Raw genomic sequence first — 25,203 nt, forward strand, 5'->3', positions numbered from 1 at the left:
GGTTGCTAGGCGGTTGCTAGGTGGTTGCTAGGATATTTTTGGTGGTTGCTAGGGTCTTTTGGGTGGTTGCTAGGCGGTTGCTAGGGTGTTTTGGGTGGTTGCTAGGCGGTTGCTAGGGTCTTTTGGGTGGTTGCTAGGGTCTTTTGGGTGGTTGCTAGGCGGTTGCTAGGGTCTTTTGGGTGGTTGCTAGGGTCTTTTGGGTGGTTGCTAGGGTCTTTTGGGTGGTTGCTAGGCGGTTGCTAGGGTCTTTTGGGTGGTTGCTAGGCGGTTGCTAGGGTGTTCTGGGTGGTTGCTAGGCTGTTTTGGGTGGTTGCTAGGATATTCTGGGTGGTTGCTAGGCGGTTGCTAGGATATTTCTGGTGGTTGCTAGGGTCTTTTGGGTGGTTGCTAGGCGGTTGATAGGATATTTTGGGTGGTTGCTAGGGTCTTTTGGGTGGTTGCTAGGCGGTTTCTAGGGTGTTTTGGGTGGTTGCTAGGGTCTTTTGGGTGGTTGCTAGGCGGTTGCTAGGGTGTTTTGTGTGGTTGCTAGGGTCTTTTGGGTGGTTGCTACGGTGTTCTGGGTGGTTGCTAGGGTCTTTTGGGTGGTTGCTAGGCGGTTGCTAGGGTGTTCTGGGGGGTTGCTATGGTATTCAGGGCGGTTGATATGGTGTTACTAGGTGGTTGGTAGTTGTCACAGATGGTTACTATGGAGTTTTTCTAGAGTTCTTAGCATGATCTTGGCATGATTTAACACTTATCTAATCGCTATTAGCATGTAGCTATTCACTGCTAGCATATGTAGCATGTTGGAAGTGCTGTTTGCTAGCATGAGTCAAAAGAGCCAAACCTCATCTCTATACGATGTTCTGATACAGAGATATAGGTCTTGCAAAACGGTTGCTAGGGTACTCAAGTTTGGTTGCTATGGAGTTGCTTGGGAGCTGGGAGCTTTAAACTTAAGAAGTTTAAATTGGTTTGAAGTTTAAAGTAGTTTGAAGTTTATGACAGAGAGATAGATAGATAAATAAGTTAGATAGATACACACACACACACACACACACACACACTCACAGACTACCTCGCTCACACACTCACTCAGACACACACACACACACTCAGAGTTTATGAGTTTAGAGTTTATAAGTGTATAAACTGATGAGTTTATAAGTGTATGAGTTTTTGAGTTTAGAGTTTATAAGTTTAAATGAGTTTAGAGTTCAGAGTTTATTAATTTATGAGTTTAAGAGTTCATAAGTCTATGAATTCATGAGTTTATTAGTTAATTAGTTATTAAATTTAAGTTAATTAGTTTATAAATGTATGAGATTAGAGTTTATTAGTTTAAATGAGTTTCATTGGCTAATATATATAGAACGGCAGTTTGGTTTAGTCTTCAAGGTATTTAGATTTGAATTTTTGTCGGTTGGCGAGTTTGAATCTGGATTTGAATTTTTTAGAACTCCCCAATGTAAGTCAATGGGAGTTTTTCCGAGTTTTGATCGTCATTTGTAGGAAAACCGTAAGTCCGATCAGTCTGAAAAGATAAAGCAACGCGAGTCAGAACAGTGTGAGTGTCTGAGCCGAGTTTGGAGTATGTAGAGTTAAAGCTCTAGGACGAGTTTCATATAGAAATTTTAGTCTCGGAATAATAATAATAAGTTTAAATAGGATTTCAATATGTTGGCTCTCTCAAGCCAACTTAATAAGTTATTAGTCCACCACGTGCGAGACGTCATAAACCAACGTGGTTAACTGATACTTTGCAACATACGGTTTCGGGAAACAGTCGTGACTAGCTAGTTGATTTCTCCATCGATGCATCGTACTATGGTAGTTAAGCAGCAAGCTATATAGTTTTACGGGAAACGCACCCCAGGACCAACGGTGTCTTGACAATCACTGGACTACATGTAGCTTACTCGTCACTGCCCTGAAGCGCGAAAATCAGCCTTTTAAATTTCAACCGCCCGTTGGGCTCATTGTTGTTGTCTCGTTCTTCATCGAGCAAGGATACGTGAGTAGGCCTATTGCGTTTTATTTACCTCAGCTAAATAAGATACGTAATTCTTCAAACACAACCTACAACTTCATTTTCTAATGTGACTAATGCAGCCTCGCGTGCACTGTTTAGTTTTTCATTTCATTTGTCTGCTATTTAGTCTCATTCGTTTCTTTGCTCCTCTGGATTTGTGGATGTTTCCTGGACTGATTCCGAACGTTATCGTCCGGCTTTCGACTACTGTCTGTCTGCCATGTACAGAACTGGTTTTGTTCATTACATGTTCTCATCTTTGCTTTTTATGTTTTATTTACTATACTTAAAAGAAATTTGTATATTCATTTATTTAGTTATTTTCTTTTTTCACAAATGTATGACTTTTGGAAGTGCAATTTGATTACCATGCAGTTAGTTTAATAAAGTTATAATAATGATAAACAATATTTAAAAATATATAATTATCTAACATCTGACTAATTAAAAATTAACCTCAAAACATAAAATGCTAAATGGGGGATATCTATAGGCCTATCTAGCATAAAACAAAAAAATTGTCAGAACGTCATCTCTCAGTTGCTGAATGTCGCGTAGCAACGTTGCTACAGCCCTGTCACAAGAGGCGAAACTCCGTTGCAGTTTTGACAACAGCCACTAGGTGGCACTTCGGTAGCGCGGCCGCCATTTTGGACTGAACTTTACCGTTAGAGCTTTACCGTTGAGCTTTACCGTTAGCACAACTACTGTATACAGCATTAACATTATGAGTGGAAATAATTGGAAACAAAGAAAACAGTGTTCTGGCATCAACTGCAACAACTACCAGTGTACAACCAATCAACTAGCATTTAATAGATTAGATCCAGAGAGGTAAAGTAGAAAAGGTTTTTAACGTTAAAGCAGCACTCAGTAGCTTCGGGATTTCTTCGCTGTATTCTCGCTTTTTGCTCGCAGGTTCTCTCTAGAGCTCCCCCCACAGCTTCGGAATAGATATTTGACAACACTGTTGTAAAAACTCGTTGGTGATTCTCAGACACCAGAGGCTAGTAGATCAACGACATCAAAGCAGATGGGACATTCTTTAAAACGTCTTCTTCATTCGGGTTCGAATAGCGTGAGGGAGCGCAATAATGACAGCATTTTAGCAGATTTCTTTTGGCCGTAAAGCAGTTGTTTACATCGCGAGACCTGATATCACGCGAGACTTCCTGACGCGGCGGCCGGCGGCCCGCTGCCCCAAAGTTGCAAGTGCGTATTTTCCGCTCACGGTCACCAGGGGGGTGCGAAACGACCACCATTCAACCCGAAATAAGTAATATAACCATTCCAATGACTCCGAAGCTGTTCAGTTAAGGTAAAAAAGTTACTTAGTTCACCTTTAAAGTGAGCTAACGTCAACGATAACAGGTGCTGTAACGTTAATGTAAGCTATCCCATAACCGCAGTAACAGTTTGCTAACGTTATGTATTTGGTCGAAATTGAGTCAAGACTCGAAGTGGGCTTTTTAAATCGCATACTTTCAGAGATATATGAACACCTAAACTGGCAAATGACCGCTTGTTTAATTCATTGTTATCACTAAATTATCCTTTTAACTGTCACCTTTTTTTCGCATAAACATGAAAATCACTATCCAAACTTAAATGGTTGTAATTCAAGAATGCTTTGGTTGGTCTTGTTTTAAAGAAGACATTTGTCAGATTATTGTTGAAGTGAAAAAAAATTATGAAAGTGAAACAGAAAAAAGTTATATAAGTTTGAGTTTATTAAAATGTACAAATTTAAACATAGAATTATTTATATTTTATATAAAATATATATAATACAAAATATATTTTACTCTATAACTGCAAGAAAAGGAAAGCAAAAAATCTGAACAAGTTGTGTTCCACATTTTATGTTGATCTTTCTCTCGCTCCCTCACCCTTTCTGCCGTGTGCTCTACACGGTTTGGAGCTGCGCGCTCTTGCTCGCTCGCTCTAGATTCCGGGAGATTTTAGCTAATTTGTGGGCATCAGGGAGCTGCTATCAATATGCGGGAGACTCCTGGAACTTCCGGGAGACATGGGATGTCTGATATAGAGATATTAAAACCTAGAAACTACTATTTAGTTAATTTAACCGCTTTTGAATTTGAACAGGTATCGTTCATTTCTATGACAGCTGTGTTGCGTTCAGTTCAAGATGGCGGAGCTGCAGCTCTGCGCATGGGTGCGTTTGTTGCAATGGAACGTTCTGAGTTTCGCCTCTTGGTACTTCTATACTCTTTGGTCATGTCTTTCAATTCTACGTTGTTACAATGTTGCGAGCACGTAGACAGCGACGTTGCCATAGCAGAAATGCAACGTGCCACAGACGTCGCCCCAACGTAAATGTGTTTGCTGGGTGGCCGCTGGCGGCTCAGCTAGAATATTTTAAACTTACGTGCGAAAGGTTTAATAGGTCTAGTATTAACCTCTAGCTGTTTCTCCTGTATTTAAAGCTATTTCCTTGAGCCTAATTAGTTTCAGCTTCAGACAAAGGAGCAGTCATGGATTGTGGGGAAACCGGTTTAACTTTCAAAACATTGTCAATCAAAACACTTCTAATGATTTTCTTCACACCATCCTTCAGTCTCTTATCACTACTTGTGATGGGAATTTCATAATGAGAGGCCAACTGCAAGAGTTGATCCTTTGTGAAAAACTCAAGTAACTCTTCTGAAGGTTTCTTTAGTTTAGGAAGTCCTCTAAAGAAGCCACACCTGCCTAGGATTTTCTAACTCCTATCTATCTTCTGAGGTATACTGGGCAAAATGTGACTTTAAAAGCAAAAATTCAGATACTGTAGGCCATATTAATCAATGGTCACACAGTTGTGAAATGCTTATCCCCAACAGAGAACAAGTCTCTACCCAGAATAACCTCGAAAATAAAAAAGGAAAAATAGCAAAAGCGTGAACTGATGGAAGGATTGAATTTTCAACCCAGCTGGAACTCTCACCCTACCTGACCGGGGAAACTCATGCAATTATTAAAAAATATTCAAAGAACCATAGCCAGGGCTGTACGTTAACTTTTTTTGCATATAGCACTGGTGCTACAGAGGTTGAAAATTTTGTAGTACAGGCCAAACAGTTGTAGCACAAGTATAAAACGTCTGTTATCATCCCTGAAAACAAACACAAGTAATGTTCATCACTTAAAGAGGCCGTTTGTAGTGGTCGGGAGCATTTCCGTTGTGTTGCGGCTTTTATTTCGTTGTGTTGTACATTTTCCGTTGTGTTGTGGCTCATTTCTGTTGTGTTGTGAACTTATGTTTGCTTTTTAAATTTCGTTGTGTTGTGCACTACTGGGCCACCCTATGAACACTACATATAACATACACAAATCAAGATTAAGAAATTCTGTAAAAATGTTAATTAAAGGTAGGGTAGGCAATTTCAGAGAGGCTTTCAAAAGTAAGCTAGCTTTGAAAGCATTAGATCCCACCCTCCCTTCAGAGCTCTCTCTCCAAAGCCATGCCTCCTCCAAAACACATGTAGACTGAAAATCTAAAAAGGGAAATATGAATAATTAATTATAAATATTTGGATCTGTTAGTCGAATTAACTTTATGTAACTGAATTAAAATTACAATCAATTAATCTGTTCGTCCAGCGAACACAGTATTGAATGTCTATTGAGTCATTAGAAAGGATATTTTCCGTGGCCACAGAACAATAACTCTTTCTTAGCATGTAGCTGTGATCGTAATCGTTAAATTGACATTGATTTATAAGCAGACCAGAATCAACTTGCACGAATGTGCACAAAAGTTTTATCAAACTAAATAGTGAACACAACTAATCTAAACAAACACATACACTCATGGCTTGATATGTGTGGATCCTGCCGCGGTTTGGGTTTGACCAATGAGAAAGATGCAATTCTCAAGCAGGAATATAAAAAGATACTATACTATACAATATATAAAGACAATATACAAACAGTAATAATACACAAAATGTACTGACGAAATGCAGGTTCATTCATTAGACAGATTTGCCAATTAATTAGTGGAGAGAATTCAATTTCTATGGGACTGCATGTTTGTTTGCTGTAGCCTGTACTTTTCTGTGGAGGCACTATCTCCCAACGGAGTGTCTTAGAACGGTATGAGGTGAACAAAAGGGTGGTAATTCTCACTGGGGAAACCAGACATCACGGAGTCTGCCTGGGTGAGGGGTTGTGAAGATTTAAGTGGAAATATGGTGTGTTTGATCGGTCCAGACGGAGCAGAGTATGCAAAGCGTCACACTGTAAAAAATTATCGTGATTTTAACGGTAAAAATGTTACGGTGAAATACTGTTAATTGGTTAACACAAAGTTTCCGTATTATATACGGTGAATAACTGTGATAGATCTAACCGTACATTTAATGTAATTTTACAGTAAAATGCCATTACAGTTTTTGGAAGTGAAAAAGAACAAGTCGTTGTATAATTTACAGTCAAAAATCGTACATTGACATTCCCACAATTCCCTGCATGACACTTCACATTTGATGTATTTTTGTTTAAATAATTGTTTCTTCATATTTTTTCTTTGTTTTTTCTAATTAGTTATGTACATTAGGGTTTTGTTACATTTAATGTTGTTAAATTAATGTTGATTGCATTTTTTAAAGGTCATGTGTGTTACCATGATGTTGTTTAGTGTTTGTGTGAATGACACTGTGCAGCTTTTATATATTAGTATTAATTATCTTGTGGAAAAGCTGTTTGTGATGAGCTTTGATTGATCATGTGACTCTCATCTCCACTGTGATTGGTGGTTGTCAGTGTATTACAATGGTACAAAATATATTAGTACTACAATAGATCGGTTAAGTCTGTAAAACCTAAAATGTTGCCTAAAACATTTTTTTTTTACGGTAAATTTCTGGCAACACAGCTGCCATTTTTTTACCCTAAATTTAAAAGAGTTTTTTTTTTTTTTTTTTTTACAGTGCACTAGAGACGCTGTTAAATTACCTATTGTCTCAAATCACACAACATTACAAAAATGACCAACATAAACAACTTATAGTGCTCAGACTTGTTCCACCTGACTGCTGCAGATTAATTTCGGCATTGGTAGTGTTCAGAGAAACAGAGAAACCAGAGAAACACTTAAATCCGAGTCATCCAATTTTGGTTGCCATCTTTTAATTATAGTTATGACATGGCGTGTTGCTTTAGTTCAGGAGGAACTGTGAAAGGTGGCTGCTGTTTGTTTGCGGTGCTCTGTGACTGTCTGTCTACAACTCTGCATATCCTTACGGAACATGCTGATGACGTGTGATGTCTGCGTGAGCAGGGTGTGCGGAGGTATGGAAATTCATATGTTGACAGGCAGGTAGGACATCCTGCAATGATTGGACGAACATTTTTGGTCCCGAGACAGAAGATATATGTACATTTTTGTCAAATTTAGACCGCTTCTATTGTTGATTGTTATGAGGATGTGAAGAGAGTTTCAACCAGAACAACAAAAAGTGTTAATGAAACAAATTGCCTATACCCTACCTTTAATTCATGATACTTAATGCATTGACAAATGTAAACAAATTGAACCTTATTGTAAGTGTTACTATTTTTCTGGACAGTGTATCCGCAGGAGCAGGGTTGAAGACTTTAAAATGTTTCTCTAATTGTTGATCAGGTCGGAAAGCTACTTTGTTTGTCTCTGTGACCGGAGGAGATTCAGTCACAGTGACTGACGTGCTTCTAGTTGAAGCTTCAGGATCTGATGTTGATAGTGGAACCATCAAAGCAGTGGGAGCGACAGACTTCCTGGTGAATGTAGACAGAATCCCAGAGGGAGCATTTGTGGTCCAACTTAAAGGACTGTTGAATGACTCCTCGTTGACTAGTCGATTCCAGAGACAGTCACCCACCCAATATAAAGGATCTAGAATAACCATCACGGTAAGAAATATCTTTGTTGCCATTGTAGGATTGAAAATAATCAAAGATATTTGAAAATGAACAATTAAGGGATAAAAGAAGATTGTATCCGTTGCTCTGTCTCCTTTTATTCTCTGGCTCTCTTTCTTGAGGCACTCTTTCTTTGGCTCCTCTATTCTTTGTCACTTACTCTCTTCTCTCTCTCTCTCTCTCTCTCTCTCTCTCCTCTCTCTCTCTCTCTCTCTAAATCTGTCATCCTGTGTGTTCACACATAACATTACATTACAGAAAAATTATCTTATGGAGAATGTTGATTTGTGCTTTTCATAATAATCTTAAAGCTGAAGTGCGCATTTAAGCATCACATTAAACAGTGTCACAGATAATGGGAGTTTTGGTCCTACAGTAGATCTAAAATTTCAAAGCAAACTGAAATCTCTCTGTTCTGTGATCACTTTAAGATCTGTCATTATAAAAGATGAAAATGCAAAATGCATTAACTAAATATTTTGTCAGAATTTAGTTATTTTTCAAAACTGGGTATTACTTGATTTGTCCTGTGACAACTGGGTTTATGTCATCTAATTACATTGCATGACCTTTTCATTTAACACATTTAAAACTGAAGTATAATTATCAACCTTTTTCTTCATAAGTTTAGAAATTCCACCTCAGTTCCTTTTGGGGCATGAAATAAAATGACAGAAACATTTCTAATTCAGTCATCTCAAAAGCACATTGTGATCATCGGGCAATTAAAAGGTCTCATATTAATCTTCATTTTATTTCTAATATGCTGGCTGAACATTGAATTTTTTTTCTATGTTATGTAGGCTTGACTGTTTACACCACAACTATCATTAAAAAAGAATATTTGGTTTCAGGCATATGCTGTGGTGTCAAAAACTGCGTAGGAATGTCAGTCTTCATTCTTATTTTCTTTATCTTATCTGGCAACAAAGCTGTTTTATTATGGTTTGTGTGATTTGTAAGTATCCAGCAGGTTGTGGGGAATGAAGTCAAACTTCTTTCCAGGCCAAGCTGCATTCTTTTATCTTACCTGACATTTAAACTGTTAATTTGATTTGACTTCTAAGGACTGACTGACACGTCCTGATTTTGCAGGCATGGTCCTGGGGCAACATGTTTTGTTGATCCTGGAACAACAATTCTGTTATAGTCATAACCCAAACCCTAACCATAATCTAATCCTTAAACTGGAGGAAAATTATAGATCAATAACACTGATGTACAAGTCCCTAACCCAGTCCTAACCCTAACTCTAACATTATACCTCAACTGATTGGTTGTTAGAAATATTGTTCTACAACCAACAAGGATCAGATCCTTCTTAAAGGGATAGTTCACTTTGAAATTAATTTTTGATATGTTTTAGCTTACCTCAAGGGCATCCAAGATGTAGGTGTCTTTGTTTCCGCAGTAGTTTCAATTTTGATATTTTTAGGTCAAACCGTTCTTGTCTGTCAGTCATATAATGCAGGTCTATGGTCACTGGCTCAAAACACAAGCACAGAGTCCAAATTAAAACAATTCCCCATCGTCCAAATTAAACAATTCCCCATCGTAAGTACACATTGATGGCCTAAGACACGAAACGAGCGGTTTGTGTGAGAAAACGAACAGTATTTATATCGTTGTTATCTCTTGAAAACAGCATACGTCCAAATGATCTGACGGCGCGGGCGGGTATAGATATATAAATAGATGTCGCCTTGGCTACGGTTTCGTTCCAATGAACTGCAGTAGCGAAGGCGACATCTAGTGTATACATCTATACCCGCCAGCGGGCGGGTATAGATATATACACTAGATGTCGCTTGGCTACGGTTTCGTTCCAATGAACTGCAGTAGCCAAAGCGACATCTATTTATATATCTATACCCGCCCGCGCCGTCAGATCATTTGGACGTGTGCTGTTTTCAAGAGATAACAACGATATAAATACTGTTCGTTTTCTCACACAAACCGCTCGTTTCGTGTCTTAGGCCATCAATGTGTACTTACGATGGGGAATTGTTTAATTTGGACGATGGGGAATTGTTTTAATTTGGACTCTGTGCTTGTGTTTTGAGCCAGTGACCATAGACCTGCATTATATGACTGACAGACAAGAACGGTTTGACCTAAAAATATCAAAATTGAAACTACTGCGGAAACAAAGACACCTACATCTTGGATGCCCTTGAGGTAAGCTAAAACATATCAAAAATTAATTTCAAAGTGAACTATCCCTTTAAGTCCATGAGGGTGTGGGGGAATGAAGTCTGTCATCATTCCAGGCCAAACTGTTTTCGTTGGCAAAAGGCTTGACCTTGAACAAAGCAGACCTGATTAAACATGTGTTACTTTCTTTTTTGCTTCCATTCTCATTCATACCTCGTCATTATTTAGGGGTTTCTGTATGCAAATATAGTAAGTCCAAGTGGATTATCATTATTATTATTATTATTATTATTATTATTATTATTATTACTTGATACTTGATACTTGAATATTAATTATACTTTAATTATGAAAATGAAATTAATTTCATTTAATTATAAAATGTCTTCATTGTTGTTGATCATTTTTGGAATCACCTTTCTCTTATCTGCCTGGCTTAGCAAGATTTCTATTGCAGATTGATGTTGACGTCATTTGTAAAAGGATATAAATATACAGACGGAACCTGAAAATATATTCTTCTCAAGAAAAATCGACCACAAGGTAAAGAAATTAATCTTTTTTATTTTATTTTTTATTTTTTTATTTACTGAGGACATTGGGTTGAAGTGTGAACCGTTTTAGCAGGGTCCCAGAGCATGTTCCCTGTTGAGGTTTATTTATTAGTTTGTTTGTTTATTTATTTATTTATTTATTTATGTTTGAAAAATTTTTTTGTGGTATCATCCACACATGCAAAGTTGGTACATTACTGCAATAAAATAATAGCCTAGTTAACAATTATTTGCTTACAGGATATATGATGTAGGCCTATTTCATATATTTTTAAGCACCTAGAACCTTATCAGTTTGACAGAATGTTCTAATTCAAAATGTATCAAAACAGTATCTTAAAATATGTCAGCGCCATTATTTTGTGTCAAGATGCACACAAGTAATGTTTTTTTCCTAAGGCATGTTTATATGTGTATTGTCTTAAATGTTCCAATTGAACCAAGGTCTAATCCTGGCTTATTCTAAACCCTGTCTGGCCTAAATGTCAAAGCTAAAAGTTATTCATGGGGGTATTTTGCATTTGTGAATTGAATAAAGAGGGCAATGATGTGATGTTACAGTTTTATTCACAATTGTGTAGGCTATATGAAGACATATAATTGGCAAAAGCATGGGGATTTTATTAGACATACACGGTTGTGATTAATTTCTTCATTGCTTGCTCAGTCAGCTGCCTATAGGTTTTCGGACGCAGTCTTGAAATGGGTGTCATTCAACTGATGTAGTGTTTTGAAGGGGCCACGACTTTTACTTTCAATCTTTAATGTCTTCAAGATGCAATTTGTTGCGCATAGGCAGAAGTGCACAGAATCGACCACCACAGACACCATCCAGAAGCAGTTGCACTGTTGTAGCACAGGTGTTTAATGCTAATTTAAAGGCAGATAACAATCTCTTGATTGAAGATTACTTTTCTGGAGGACTTAATCTGAATGTTTGAGACATTATTTCACTCACCAGTGTTGGGATGGTTGTTGTTGCAGCACAGTATTCAGGGTAACACCTGTTGACTTCCGTTGTTTACACCAGATAGTACAGGCCGGGTTTGTTGTGTTCAATATTTATAGTAAAGGATAGAATGAAACAACCAGGGTTATTGTTAAAGAGTCAGGAAGTATAAAAAATATTGCATATTTCATAATTTTTTTAATGAATTTTCCCACAGTTGTGATTGTGAACAGCCATGGTTTCACTGGTTGTAGTGGCTGTATTTCTCCTCCGGGCTCTCTTTCAGCCCCCTCAAGCTGCAGCATTCAAAGTCCTTCCTGCTGATGGATCCCTGACACATCAACAAATCACTGAGGCAGCTTTCCTCCGCAAGATGGCAGAAGTGTGCCGTGACGTGGCCGCTGCCCGGGGGCAGGAATTTACACTACCTGTAAGGAAAAGAAATATGAGCGTGAAACAATTTACTAAAACTGCTCTTTGCCAATGGTTTTAATCACTGAAATATTTATAGAATATTGTAGGAATATTATAGAATATTTAATGTACAACTAGACTTATCTTTGTATGAATATTTAATATTTTTCTGAATTTGTCTATCTGCAATCATTTAAAGATATTCTTTGTGATTGCATGTTTCTTTACACAAACTGTGACACAAGTCTAATTTTTTTTTTAAATCTACACCAAATCACAAATGTTATTGATAGAGTCTGGAACATTTGTGGAACCTAATCACACTTTAATATCATAGAAGTAAAAAATAATGTGCATCTAATTTGAAAACAGAAAGACAAGATGGTGTTTTAATAAAATGTTAATGAAATAAAAGTATAATTATGAAAAATTAAATAAATAAATAAATAAATAAATCCAAATTTGAACAGGTAGTCATACAAAGAGTGGAAGCACTGATGATGTGATTATCATCATGATATGAAGTTTAAGCATATACTTTAATCGACATGTCTTGTAATCATCTGAACTGTGCAAGACTAGATTTATTCATTAAAATATTTTTTTCTTGTCATGAATATTTGTTACACATTTAGTGGCAGTTATAAAAAGTGTCCAATTTCATAAATACAAATTTTCACTGTAAAAAATTTGATTAGTTATGACAACATATAAGTTTTACATTGCCTGTGCCTTATCAAAATAAGTTAAAGGAACACGCCAACTTTTTGGGACTTTAGCTTATTCACTATATCCCCCGGAGTTAGATAAGTCCATACATACCCTTCTCATCTCCGTGCGTGCCGTAACTCTGTCTGACACACCCGCCGCTAGCCTAGCTTAGCACAAAGACTGGAGGTAAACGGCTCCATCTAGCCTACTGCTCCCAATAAGTGACAAAATAACGCCAACATTTTCCTATTTACATGTTGTGATTTGTATAGTCACAGCGTGTACAAATAACAAGGTCACAAGAGACACAGCCATCCTAACCGTATACATTCTGGGAACTATATTCTCAGAAGGCGCAGCACAGAAGGCGCAGAGTGTTTTGCTCCAACTCTGAGTGAACTCTCTGCTCCTCACCACGGGGCTTCTCAGGTGTTGCGAGCAAATCACTCTGCCCAAGCAGCAGTGCTTCGCTTTCTGAGAATATAGTTCCCAGGATGTACTGTATACGGTTAGAAGATGTCTGTGTCTCATGTAGGGTTGCCAACTTCAGAAAAGGAAAATGCAGGACAATCGTGGTTCTTTATAGGAAAATGAGGGACACTCAAAATAGTTGTACTGTATCACACAGTGTATGTCATTTCAGTGTCTGTAGTCAAGTATGTGTTTAAAAGGTTATCAGACATAAACACATTTGTATTGCTTAACCTATTTATGTACAATTTAATTCTAAAAAGAATTTTAATGTCATACATAAAAAAAAGTCACATTACAAACAAACCATCGTTCAAAATACAGCATTTATCTACAATAGAAAGCTTTTTTAACATTATACACTAGGCCTACAGTTCAAAAGTTTGGGGTTAGTAAGATAATTTTTTTTGGAAAGAAACTAAAGAAAGTAATTGCCTACTTTTATTCAGCAAGGATGCATTACATTAATCAAAAGTGACAGTAAAGACATTTATAATGTTACAAAAGCTTTCTATTTCAGATAAATTTCTTATGACCTTATAATATTCATCAAAGAATCCTGGAAAATATATTTTTTTAAACATTAATAATAATCAGCAATGTTTTTTGAGCATATTATTCCCTCAGGTAGATTACATGTTTTCTTGCGTGGCTGGATGTTGGACTCATGAACAATAATCATGTTGTTTGCATTCGCCAAAAATTGATTTGCCGAAATCAAAACGTGGACAGTGAAAGGGAATTACCGTTAGCGCGAGGCGAGTCCGGCTTGAAGTGGAAGCGACCAGACGGCAGAGGATTATGTTCGCAAATCAAACAATGATTTGTTTCAAAAGAATGATTAAAAAAGGCTGTGATTGGATGATGACAGGTGTCGGTGATCATTCTCAAGTGTCGTGATCAGCACTGCTGCTGTTGTATCAGTCAGTGGTTAGATCAGCGTAGTAGGCTAGTCAAAAAACGGGACACGGGAGCACGGGACAAATATATTAGGCCCAAAATACGGGACAGTTGGCAACCCTAGTCTCATGTGACCTTGTTATTTGTACACTCTGTGACTATACAAAACACAACATGTAAATAGGAAAATGTTGGCGTTATTTTGTCACTTATTGGGAGCAGTAGGCTAGATGGAGCCATTTACCTCCAGTCTTTGTGCTAAGCTAGGCTAGCGGTGGGTGCGTCAGACAGAGTTACGGCACGCACGGAGATGAGAAGTATGTGCAATAAATGGGAGTGGCAACACTTTTCATATCGTTGAGAATAAAACAACCATCCCAACTTTACAAATCCAGGTTCTCCCTCCATGCATCATCCATTTAGAAAAGTAAAGCAGATACGGACCCTCGGCCCACCGTCTAAAGGGTATGTATGGACTTATCTAACTCTGGGGGATGTGGTGAATAAGCTAAAGTCCCAAAAAGTCGGCGTGTTCCTTTAAGCAATTTTCAACCTTTTTATGTTATACAAGATTCAACTAATTTTTTAAGTCAGTTTAATGTAATTCAAGTTGAAATGACTTAAACATCCAAGTTGATTGTACTTAAAAGACATTATTTTACTTATTTAAGGAAGCAACTTTATTTTACAGCGTGGGTCTAATCTAACATTTTCCCCCCTCACTTCCAGATCAACAACAAATTGACAGTAACTGCCGTCCAGAGAGCCTGCTCAGATTCATATTTCTCCTTATTAAAAATATCCACTTTCAGTCTGGCTATTTCTCAGACTTCCCTTAGCAATGCAGCTGTGGATAGAAAGCAGTTCAGTACTGCTCATCATTTTGATAATGAAGATTTCAAAAATGGACGGGACCTCATCACTCAGGGCATTGCTGCAGTGAAAGTCAGCATGAAACAGGGCAGATATTTGTCTGCTCGCTCCAGTCTGGGGGCTGCATGTCATACTTTACAGGTATGCTAGTCCATAGAGATGCAAATCTATATGGAGTTTTGGGGGTAACACTTTAGGTTAGGGTCCAATTCTCACTATTAACTAGTTGCTTAGCATGCATATTACTAGATTATTGCCTGTTTATTTGTACTTATAAAGCACATATTGATGCCTTATTCTCCATGACCATAATCTACATCCCCAATCCTACCCAATAAATTTAACAACTACCTTACTAACTATTAATAAGCAGTAATTAGGAGTTTATTGAGGCAATAGTCATAATTAATAGTGAGAATTGGACCATAATCTAAAGTGTGACCAAAAACAAAATATGTACAACAAAACTCCTCACTATTATTAGTGTGTTTTAGGAATTTGAAGGAAAATATACAAAGTATTGTTTTGTTAGAACAGTACTTTGTTTTGTGGTTTATATAATAAGCTAAAATAGGATTACATTGAGTAGGCCTATGTAAATTCGCAATTTAGCAAATTAATGTGTTTTTGTGTGCAGGATTTCTATAGTCACAGTAACTGGGCGGAACTGGGAAGCACTGCTCCTTTCAGCCCCCTGATCAGACCTGAACTTCCTCTCAACAATCTAGCAGGTACTGTACTGTGTAGTTGTTCCTGAAGTAGTTTCTTTGTATTCGTCTGAAAATTAATTATCCAATAAGGTGTATTATATGACATTTACATTTGTCCACCCATGTCAAGTAACCAGTTATATATATATTGTTTCATTCCCCACACACACTTATGTTTCTGGATGGATGTCTAGGTCCCAATACAAAAACATGCAAAAGCTGTGTTGGAAAAGACTGCAGTGACAACATTCTCCAAGAGGTTCTGCAACAGAAGATCTTAACTTCAGGATATTTTCGCCTTTTACTCTCAACCAAACCTGCAGGTAAGGAAGTTTAACATCTCATACATTAGCATAGGTTTAAGTACTGTGCTTATCAGGGTTTTTAGACCAAAGTCGGACAGTTCCCGAACTAGAGCATGTATTACTTCAGCTGAATCTCCTTGGATATGATGAAGCTGTAAATTGTAACACTAGTGATCATAAGCACTGTTTGTATGATCTACTACATTTCTGTAAGAATTTTTTTTTGGGGGGGGGGGGTGCCTTTTTTTTTTTTTTAAAGGCACTGGTAATTTTCTGGTTATTATCCATTCAGTTTACAGACATTTCCTTTAAACATAAAACACAATGCAATGCGTAATTCAAAATATGTGTAAAACACCTGTGAAAAATCAATACAGTAAATGTATTAATATTAACCCATTGTAACATGCATGCTCTGTTTTAGTATTGTTTTCACTCTTTTTCCGGTTCTGGGTTTGTCTGCTCTTTGTGCCCTAATTAGTTACTGATTTAATTCACCCATTCTTACTTATTTTAATTACTCTCCATGTGTATTTTAACCATGAGTTCTGTCTGTTCATTGTCCGGTATCATCTATGTGTCACACACATAGAAGGGAACAGACAGGTGGTAAGTGGAAAACAGTCTTTATTGAAGCAGAGTGGTAAAGCAGTATTGTCTATGTTTTGTGGTTGTGTTTATGATTAGACCCTGCATGCGATCTCCTGAGTGTTCCATTGTTGGTTTAAGAAAGATTACTTTTTCTCTACTCCTTTGTCGTGTGCATCATTACAGCCACTGTGACACACATGACTTTGTGACCTATTTTTACAGACTATTTTTCATACTTGACTGGCTTGAGTAAATGTTTATACTTTTTACATTTTCTCAGTTTTCATGTTAGTATATGCACTGCCAAGGTACTACAAGATTGGTAAAGATAAAACAAGGTAACTGTATGCAGTCACCATTAATGGGGTTTAGGAAGATCATCAGACATCATGTTCCATCAAGTTCCTTAAATGAACTCCATCAATTACTGTCTGAGCTTTATTGCAGAGTTCAAGATGCTTTGAATTAAAAGACCAAAAAGCTGTACACTCAGAAACACTTGGTTTAAAAGTGAATTTAACTCTCTCTCTCAGGCAAGTGTAGCCACGGTGGCCTTCTTGACATGACCAGTTATAGAGACCCCACCGGAGGTATCAACAAGGATGACATCAGCTCAAGTCACGGCTTCCTTCATCAGCGTGCCGCTGAAATGGCCATCAATGCTACTATTGAACTGCTGGAAGACATCCGAGTAGCAACAGGCAATGTAGCCTTTCTTCGGTATGAGACTATTGACTTATGGTACTTTAGTAACATAAAAGGAAGAAATCTTTTGTGCTACTATTACCATAAGTGGTTCATATTTATGCACTGTAGTCCACGTTTTCTGAAGCTATGCAATAGTTTTATGAGGAACAGGCTGAAAATTACACCACTGTTAACTGATGATGAACATTGGGCAAATTATTGCATTTCATCTGCTTTCTCTCTCTCTCAGATTGATGGGCCTGAGTCAGATCTCAGTCCTGGCTTTTGTGTTTGACACCACGGGCAGTTTGTCTAATTACATCGCAGAGGCCAAGACAGTGACCTTCAGTATCATAGACAGCAGGAGAGGAACCTCAGAGGAACCTTCAGAATATATTCTAGTCCCATTTAATGACCAGGGTAGGCATGTTGTGCTGAAAATGAAACATTTATGTCAAATTATATATATATTGCGATCCCATATTAAATTAGGTGTCTTTAACTACTGTGTACTTACGTCAAAGAAATCGTTAGGTACAATGTACTTATTGTATTCGTTTTTGGTGCTTTTGAGGTGGGATACGGGTGAGGTTAGGGACAGGTTTGGTGGTATGGGTAGGTTTAAGGGTGGGTTAAGTGGTAAGGGAAGGGTCAACAGTGTAATTATAGATGTAGTTATATTTATTACAGTGTAAAAACATGTATGTACACAATAAGTGCATTGTATCAAATTATTAATTTAAATGTTTGTACATAGTAGTTAAAGACACTTAATATAAAGTGGGTCCAAGTTTTTATATGAAAATGTAGATATGGATAAAATATCTTGTTCCATAGATTTTAGAAAACCATCTGTGCTGATGCTTCAAAGATACCAGCATCTACTTGCTTAACTTGTTTATCTGATAGGCCTATATACACATTGGATTCAGAAAGTATTCAGACCCTTCTTTTTTTTCCACATTTTGTTGTGTTGCAGTCTTATCCTAAAATTCAGTCACAGTTTGATTAAAATGCACTGTGCATTTTGGTATTGTAGTGTCCTGTAGTGATGTGTTTGTGTTTTTCACAGGTTTTGGACCTCTGATGAAAACTGAAAAAGCAGATACATTTAAAGAGCAAATCAATTCCCTTTCAGCATCTAATGGTTCAAATCCAGGGATGTGCCTTTCAGGACTGCTGGTGTGTGTGTGTGTGTGTTTTTAATGTCTTTTGGACAGTAGTGTAAACCTTCATTCATTCTGAGAAAAGTTCACTATGAAACCAGTACACTCAAACAAATTCAATATTTGTTTGCACAAATAATATGATCATTTAGTTTTAGAGGAAATAATCGTTTTATTCTTTGGTATCCACACTGTAAAAGTGTTCTTGTCTTTTCATGAATCTACAGTTAACACTGACACAAGCTCCTCCATCATCAGACATTTTTGTTTTCACTGATGCTTCAGTAAAGGACACAGAATTAAAAAGCGCAGTTGAGGCCATGATACAAATCACCAAGTCAACAGTGAGTATCCGCAGAACTGCTTGATTTGTTTCTTCATTTGGGATCAGTTATGTTACAGATGTCTTAATACTTGTTTTTTCCTTCCCACACTTTAGGTCACTTTCCTGCTGACAAACTCCATCTCATCGCGTAGTCAGCAGAATGTCTCGCTATCAAGATTATTGTCTCAGTCAGACATACAGCTGTACAGAGACCTGTCCCATATTTCTGGTGGACAGACCATAGAGGTCACAAACTCTACACTGTCTCAGGCCACTGCAGTCATTACGGATATAATAGCCGCTGGCCTGGTATGTTTCAACAACAAGATCCCTTTATTAACGATACTTCTATCAATATTATATAGACATACATTTTATAATGTAAGTGTAATTTGCTTTATACCACCAATCATATCCTAATATGAATGCTTTTATTTGTGCTGTGCTGTCCTTGGGGGTTACTCTTTGAATCTCAAATGCAGTAAAACATGTGTTTCTTGAAGGTGACTGTTCTTTACATAGAGAGAAGTCCAGCCATTGCAGATTTTTTTTCTTTTGTGTTGGATTCATCTCTGTCCAATGTGACTGTGTATGTCACCGGAGACTCTCCAGTCTTTACCCTCTACAGCCCTACAGGTGAGCCTGTGCATCTATGAACAGAATGCTCATCTACAGAAGCCTATGTGCTTAATCAGTTTCATGATTCTCTCATCATTTACTCACCTTCATGCTGTCCCAGATGTGTGATTTTCCTTCTTCAGATAAACAAAAAGAAAGATTTTTAGAAAAATATAGACCATCTCTATGATTCCATATAATGGGTCTCTCAAAGTTGACGCTTCAAAAACTACACAAAACAAACATGATGATAATTTACAGCCACAGTTGATGAATCAATGTTGTCTGAAGCTAAATTATGTGGTGTCATTTATGCAATCCTTTATTTGCGTCACATAGTATGTGTGACGCTGACATTCATCACTTAATGGTGTATAAATATACTGACAGAGGCTGTGCATAAGTTACAGTATATACACAAAATCTGCAAAAAGGTAATGACCTGAGGTGTAGGTAGGGAAAAAAGTAATATTTTAACACGTTTTACTATCTCCGCATTGAGGCTTATGTGGAAAAAAAACTCAACGAACGGTCAGGGAAGGATGTAAGGCACGCCAGGTCGAGGAACGCCGCGGTGTGAGCCTCGAGAGAAAGCAATTGCACTGCTGCTGGTAGATCCATCTTTGTTTTTTTGGTCTGTCATTCTGTTAGGTGTCTGGTTGCAGCAACGAGGAAACAGGATCTCTATGCAGCAGACTTTATAAATCATAAACTCAAACTTACAAAAATGCTCATGAGATTAGGAAACACAGGACAGAACAACCAGGTCAACATTAACGGCAGACAAATTGAAGCTATAATTAAAAAACAAAAAAATCAAAGATGGCAACAACAGTGGGAAACAGGAAGTAAAGGTAGACACATATGTATGCAATACAGCCAAAAGTGGGGAAAAGTAGGCACTCAGGTGGAAGTAGAAGAGAGGAAGACATTTTATCCAAGACTCAGAATAGGACATACAGGACTTAATAAAACAATGCAATTAATGTCAAAGCATTCGACAGGACGATGTGAATGGTGTGGAGAAAACGAAACAGTAGAACACGTAATCATGTATTGTGAAAAGTATAAAGATGACAGAGAAAAGTTATCAGAAGAGGTTCAGAGAGAAGAGGAGATTGATATTAATTTGAGGTACATATTAAATCCCGAACAAAGACGTAATAACAGAGAAGCTTTATTTAAATATTTGGAGAACACAGGTTTAATTAATAGGATTTGAGATCTTTTTTTTTTTTTTTTTTTAAGAGAATTTACATTTTTGGGTGGAGTATCCATTTAAGGATCCATTGCATGTCACGGCTTTGACATTAGGATTATGTCATAATTATTCCATCTAACATCTGATTTCATGAACGTCACTTTCAGGTGTGTCTCAGTCAGGTTCTGTGGCAAATGGTCCTCTGGGTAACATCCTGACTGTAGGGAATCTAAAAAGATTAAAAATCCACTCTGACAACCAGACAGGGGAATGGAAGATTAGTATCAGCTCCACAAGCTCCTACACCCTGAAAGTCATCGGTAAAGTTTTCATTTCTGCGTATGACTTGCTTTTAAGGTTTCAAATGTTATTTTACTCCTGCAATTTAACTTAAAATAGCTTTTGCAATAATTAGTTCTAGAAAAGCTTCAGTAAAAACGTTATATTGGACATAGAATATTCATCATAAAGTTTCTGGTGTTGATTTCCTGCCATGTTCATTTAAAAAACTAATTAAGTTCATATCCTGTCAATTATCACAGAAAACAATCTTTACTCTGTTTGTCAAAGCAAAATAAACACATATGCCTGTCCATAATTCAGAATTCCTTTAATTGTGAATACAGGTCAGAGTTCTGTGGATGTCCTCGTTTACTTTGTGGAGATAATTGAGGGAGGTCATGGAGACTCATGGGCACAGAGTTTCACCCGGCCTTTTATTGGTATAACCTCATACATCATACATCCATTCTCCAAACCACTTGTCCCCTGTAGGGTCTTGGAAGTCATGCATCATATAATTCATATTCAAAATACGTTTTTAATGGATTGGAAAATTCCACACAAAATAATTTTGCTTTAAGGTGCGGTCACATTTACCGTTGCTCAGGGAAATTTCGCATGCAAAATCCAGTGATGTCGATTGGAATCTCTGCAATCTGGAATTTTGTGTGAGGGCGAAACATTTACTCATGCAGATTTTTCACTCAAATTCACCAAGTTTTTAGAAAAGAATACTGTTTGGTTTTAACCCTTAATCGCTGTTAAAAAAGGACAACACTTAAGATGTTTGGGGTCATTTTGACCCCAAACTTTTAAATAGCGATTACATAAGGAAATATACATTTTTTAAAAGGAAAACTATATATCATTTTTTTTTATTTACTTCTCAACTATACATTTATGCTGTGTTTTTGTGGAAATTTTGAAGTTTTTTACCTATTTACTGCACAATTACATAACTAGGCCATAAATTGGCTCATGAAAAAAGATTTTTTAAAGAAAAAATCACTTAAATGATGATCTTAATTAAATCTAAATAGTTTTTGGACATTGCTCTATGTGTTAGGGATAGAATACTGACATCTGCTGGTTTGTGGAAAAACTTTAGAAATTATAATTAAAGAAAGAAATTGCAATGACCACATATATCCAATAGAGGGCCATAGAGACTCATTCATTTTCACTTCATTTTTCTTGATACTTAAACTTCTCCTCACAACTTTATGATATATATTTTGTGAATATTTATTTAAACATTTTGAAATACATAAAAAATATGTAGTTTTGTCAGAGTTATAATTTGTTGTTGTTTTCTGATATATTTTGAATTATCTTGCTTTTGCAAATTATTATACATACATTTGCAGTAACATTACAAGTCACCACTATGACATGACTGTAATGTGTGTGTGTGTGTGTGTGGGTGGGGGGTGGTGGGGGCAAGCTTGTTTCATGTTGCATATGTGACATTTTTTCAGATTTATGCCAGTTTAGTTGATTTTATTTGCCAATTTCTATAAAAATGCTCTCTGTTGCAGTGACATACGTGTGTGTTTTTGTGTGTTTGTGTGTGTGTGTATGAGATAGAAAGTTCGTTCCACTTTGGGTTTATGCTCTAGGACCAGACCTTTATTTAAATGTAACATTTTTTAGATTTATGCCAGTTTTGTTTATTTTATTTGCCAATTTCTGTAAAAATGCTCTCTGTTGCAGTCACATACATGTGTGTGTTTGTGTGTGTGTGTGAGTGTGTGTGTATGAGATAGAAAGTTCGTTCTACTTTTTATTTATGCTCTAGGACCAGACCTTGGTTTATTTGTAAAAAATTTCAGATTTATAATGGATTTACTTTTATTTTTTTGACAAACAAAATTTTAAAAAGTCATTTTTTTCATTTTCCCATTCATTTTCAACGTGGGGTCATTTTGACCCCAAACAGCTTAAATGGTACTTTTTTTTTTACACACCTTTAGAACAACCAAATCAAGCCCTGTTTTTTTGTGCATGTTTAGATAGATTATTTAGGAAAAGTCACAGAGTTTCATGCCCCTGAGATGAAGGTAACACTTTTAAAAAATGAAGGAAAAGTCCATTGGGGTCATTTTGACCCCAAACAGCGATTAAGGGTTAAAGTGACTTTAGTGTGAGCTTACATCAGAGATAGACAACTTCGGTCTGTCCTGCAGAGTTTAGTTCCAAACCTAATCAAACACACCTGAACCAGCTAATCAATGTCTTCAGGATTACTGGAAAGTTGGAGCTAAACAGCAGGACAGTGGCCCAGCAGTACCGATGCCCATCTCTGACTTGCATCATGAGACTATTGGCAGTGGACAATCACAATTTTGTGACCACACCTTAAGTTTGAAAATTTTTTTTTTTGTTTGTCACAAAACATACATCCAGCCTATGTCTGATACTGATATATGCCTATGTGTTTCTGTAATTGCCGATCAGGTCGGAATACTACTTTGTTTGTCTCTGCGACCGGAGGAGATTCAGTCACAGTGACTGACGTGCTTCTAGTTGAAGCTTCAGGATCTGATGTTGTTAATGGAACCATCAAAGCAGTGGGAGCGACAGACTTCCTGGTGAATGTAGACAGAATCCCAGAGGGTGCATTTGTGGTCCAACTTAAAGGACTGTTGAATGACTCCTCGTCTACTAGTCGATTCCAGAGACAGTCACCCACCCAATATAAAGGTTCTAGAATAACCATCACGGTAAGAAATATCTATATAAAATGTTGGATACACAAACACAAATAGCTGCAATTTACAACAATTATTAAACGATAATGACTTAAATTTACACAGGTTGGTACAAAAAATCACTATATGAGACAAATAACATACATTAACCATATCTGTTCCTCCACAGGCCCAATCGCAGAACATTACACAGCCTGGAGTCCCATTCAGTCTCAACTTCACAGTGACCTCTAACACTACAGGCGGCAACTACACTATCCGAGCCCGGACTGACCTGGGCTTCAGCGTGTCTTTTCCCCGTAATCTGATCCTTGTGGCAGGAGGAAGTGCTCAGGGAAGCGTCACACTGACTGCACCCTCCGATACAGAGTCCGGGACAGATTTCACACTCACTATTGAGGCAGAAGCTCCGGGCTCCACCGACCTCAATTATGCCATAGTGCAATTCACTGTCTCCACAGCAAATGTTTTTTTCAGTGGATTTTACGCACTTTCCATGTGTCTTTCTTTCTCCTGGTTTTTTGTTTCCCATTTTGTATGATTCTAAATAACATTTAGCACAGAATGTACCATTGTATGTTGCCTTCTTTACTTGTCTTGAATTGTCAGGTGTAAAGGAGTCTTAAATATTTAACTATTAGTCTAAGGTTAAGGTTTACTATTGAAATTTCACTTGCACTTTCTGTAGTTAACAGGTGTGTTTTATTTGAACACTTGATTTGTGGGTAAGCTGTGGTTTTAACAGTAATGTAGACTCTACTCTTGATCTTGTTTTAGAAGTTTATTAAAGACAAAGTTCATATCAGGGGCAGCAGTATTGTCCAAGCTCATGGTATTGTGTTGGTTTTCCTATTTGCATTTGCTTTCACTCTTATTCAGCCTCTCCTTCGGCTCAGGGACCTCACTGAACTCCTGTCACATGAGTGATTATAAGTTATAATACATTTTGGGGGGACTGTGTAAGAAACTCAGAAGTGAAGACCAGGAGACTCGGTTGTATCTTCAGCAGGTTTTTATATTAAGAACAAAAGTGGTTGCTGCAGTCATTAAGTCTAACTATGAAAGCTATACACGGTAGTTTTATACACATTTTGGGGGGCAGTCCTTACAAGTGAAGACAAAGCATTTTGGTGATGACCTTAAAAAAAGCGTTTTTGAAAGAAGTATCCAGGTAGGAATCCGAAGAAATGAAGTATCCAGGTATAGGAATCCATGAATCCTAGAGTGTTACCAGTCCTAATCCTTTTCAAAGAATGGGACAGGAGCTCCAAGAGCCATTAAAAACAAAGGGTGAGAGTCTCAGTAATCTGACTCATTTGACTAACATAAGAGGCAAGATAAGATTGGATTTGAAAGAAGCACAAGGAACAAGGAAGTAAGCATTCTTTCTTACTGATTGTCTTAGTAACACACAAACACACACTTATGATAACACTGACAGAGGCTGTGCATAAGTTACAGTATACACACAAAATCTGCTAAAAGGTAATTCTCTATTTTAACTTTATTTACAATTTTTCTCTGATTGAGTAATATGTAATATTTTATGAGGAAATTTCCAGTTAAATATATCTAAGTTAACTTTATTTGTAATAGTGTTTAGTGAAATGTTTCATTAAGGTTTGACAGAAGACTGAATTTTCCCACAGCACCTATTATTGTGGGC

General features: G+C 37.1%; 1 protein-coding gene across 1 annotated transcript; it reads left to right on the top strand.

Annotated features, from left to right (window-relative positions):
• The first annotated feature begins 10,455 nt into the window (after positions 1–10,455).
• Positions 10,456–24,370, top strand: vwa10.1 (von Willebrand factor A domain containing 10, tandem duplicate 1). The gene is made up of 15 exons (XM_084399871.1): positions 10,456–10,612; positions 11,790–12,002; positions 14,798–15,082; positions 15,579–15,672; positions 15,846–15,974; positions 17,081–17,267; positions 17,485–17,654; positions 18,307–18,416; positions 18,628–18,744; positions 18,840–19,034; positions 19,229–19,361; positions 20,712–20,864; positions 21,171–21,266; positions 23,284–23,549; positions 23,707–24,370. Exons 2-15 carry the CDS (start codon positions 11,808–11,810, stop codon positions 24,076–24,078), a joined length of 2,502 nt encoding a protein of 833 aa, XP_084255997.1. The 5' UTR covers positions 10,456–10,612; positions 11,790–11,807; the 3' UTR covers positions 24,079–24,370.
• The last annotated feature ends 833 nt before the right edge of the window (positions 24,371–25,203 follow it).

The sequence above is a fragment of the Rutilus rutilus genome (genome assembly GCF_951802725.1).
Source record: "Rutilus rutilus genome assembly, chromosome: 2".
Classification (NCBI taxonomy): domain Eukaryota; kingdom Metazoa; phylum Chordata; class Actinopteri; order Cypriniformes; family Leuciscidae; genus Rutilus; species Rutilus rutilus.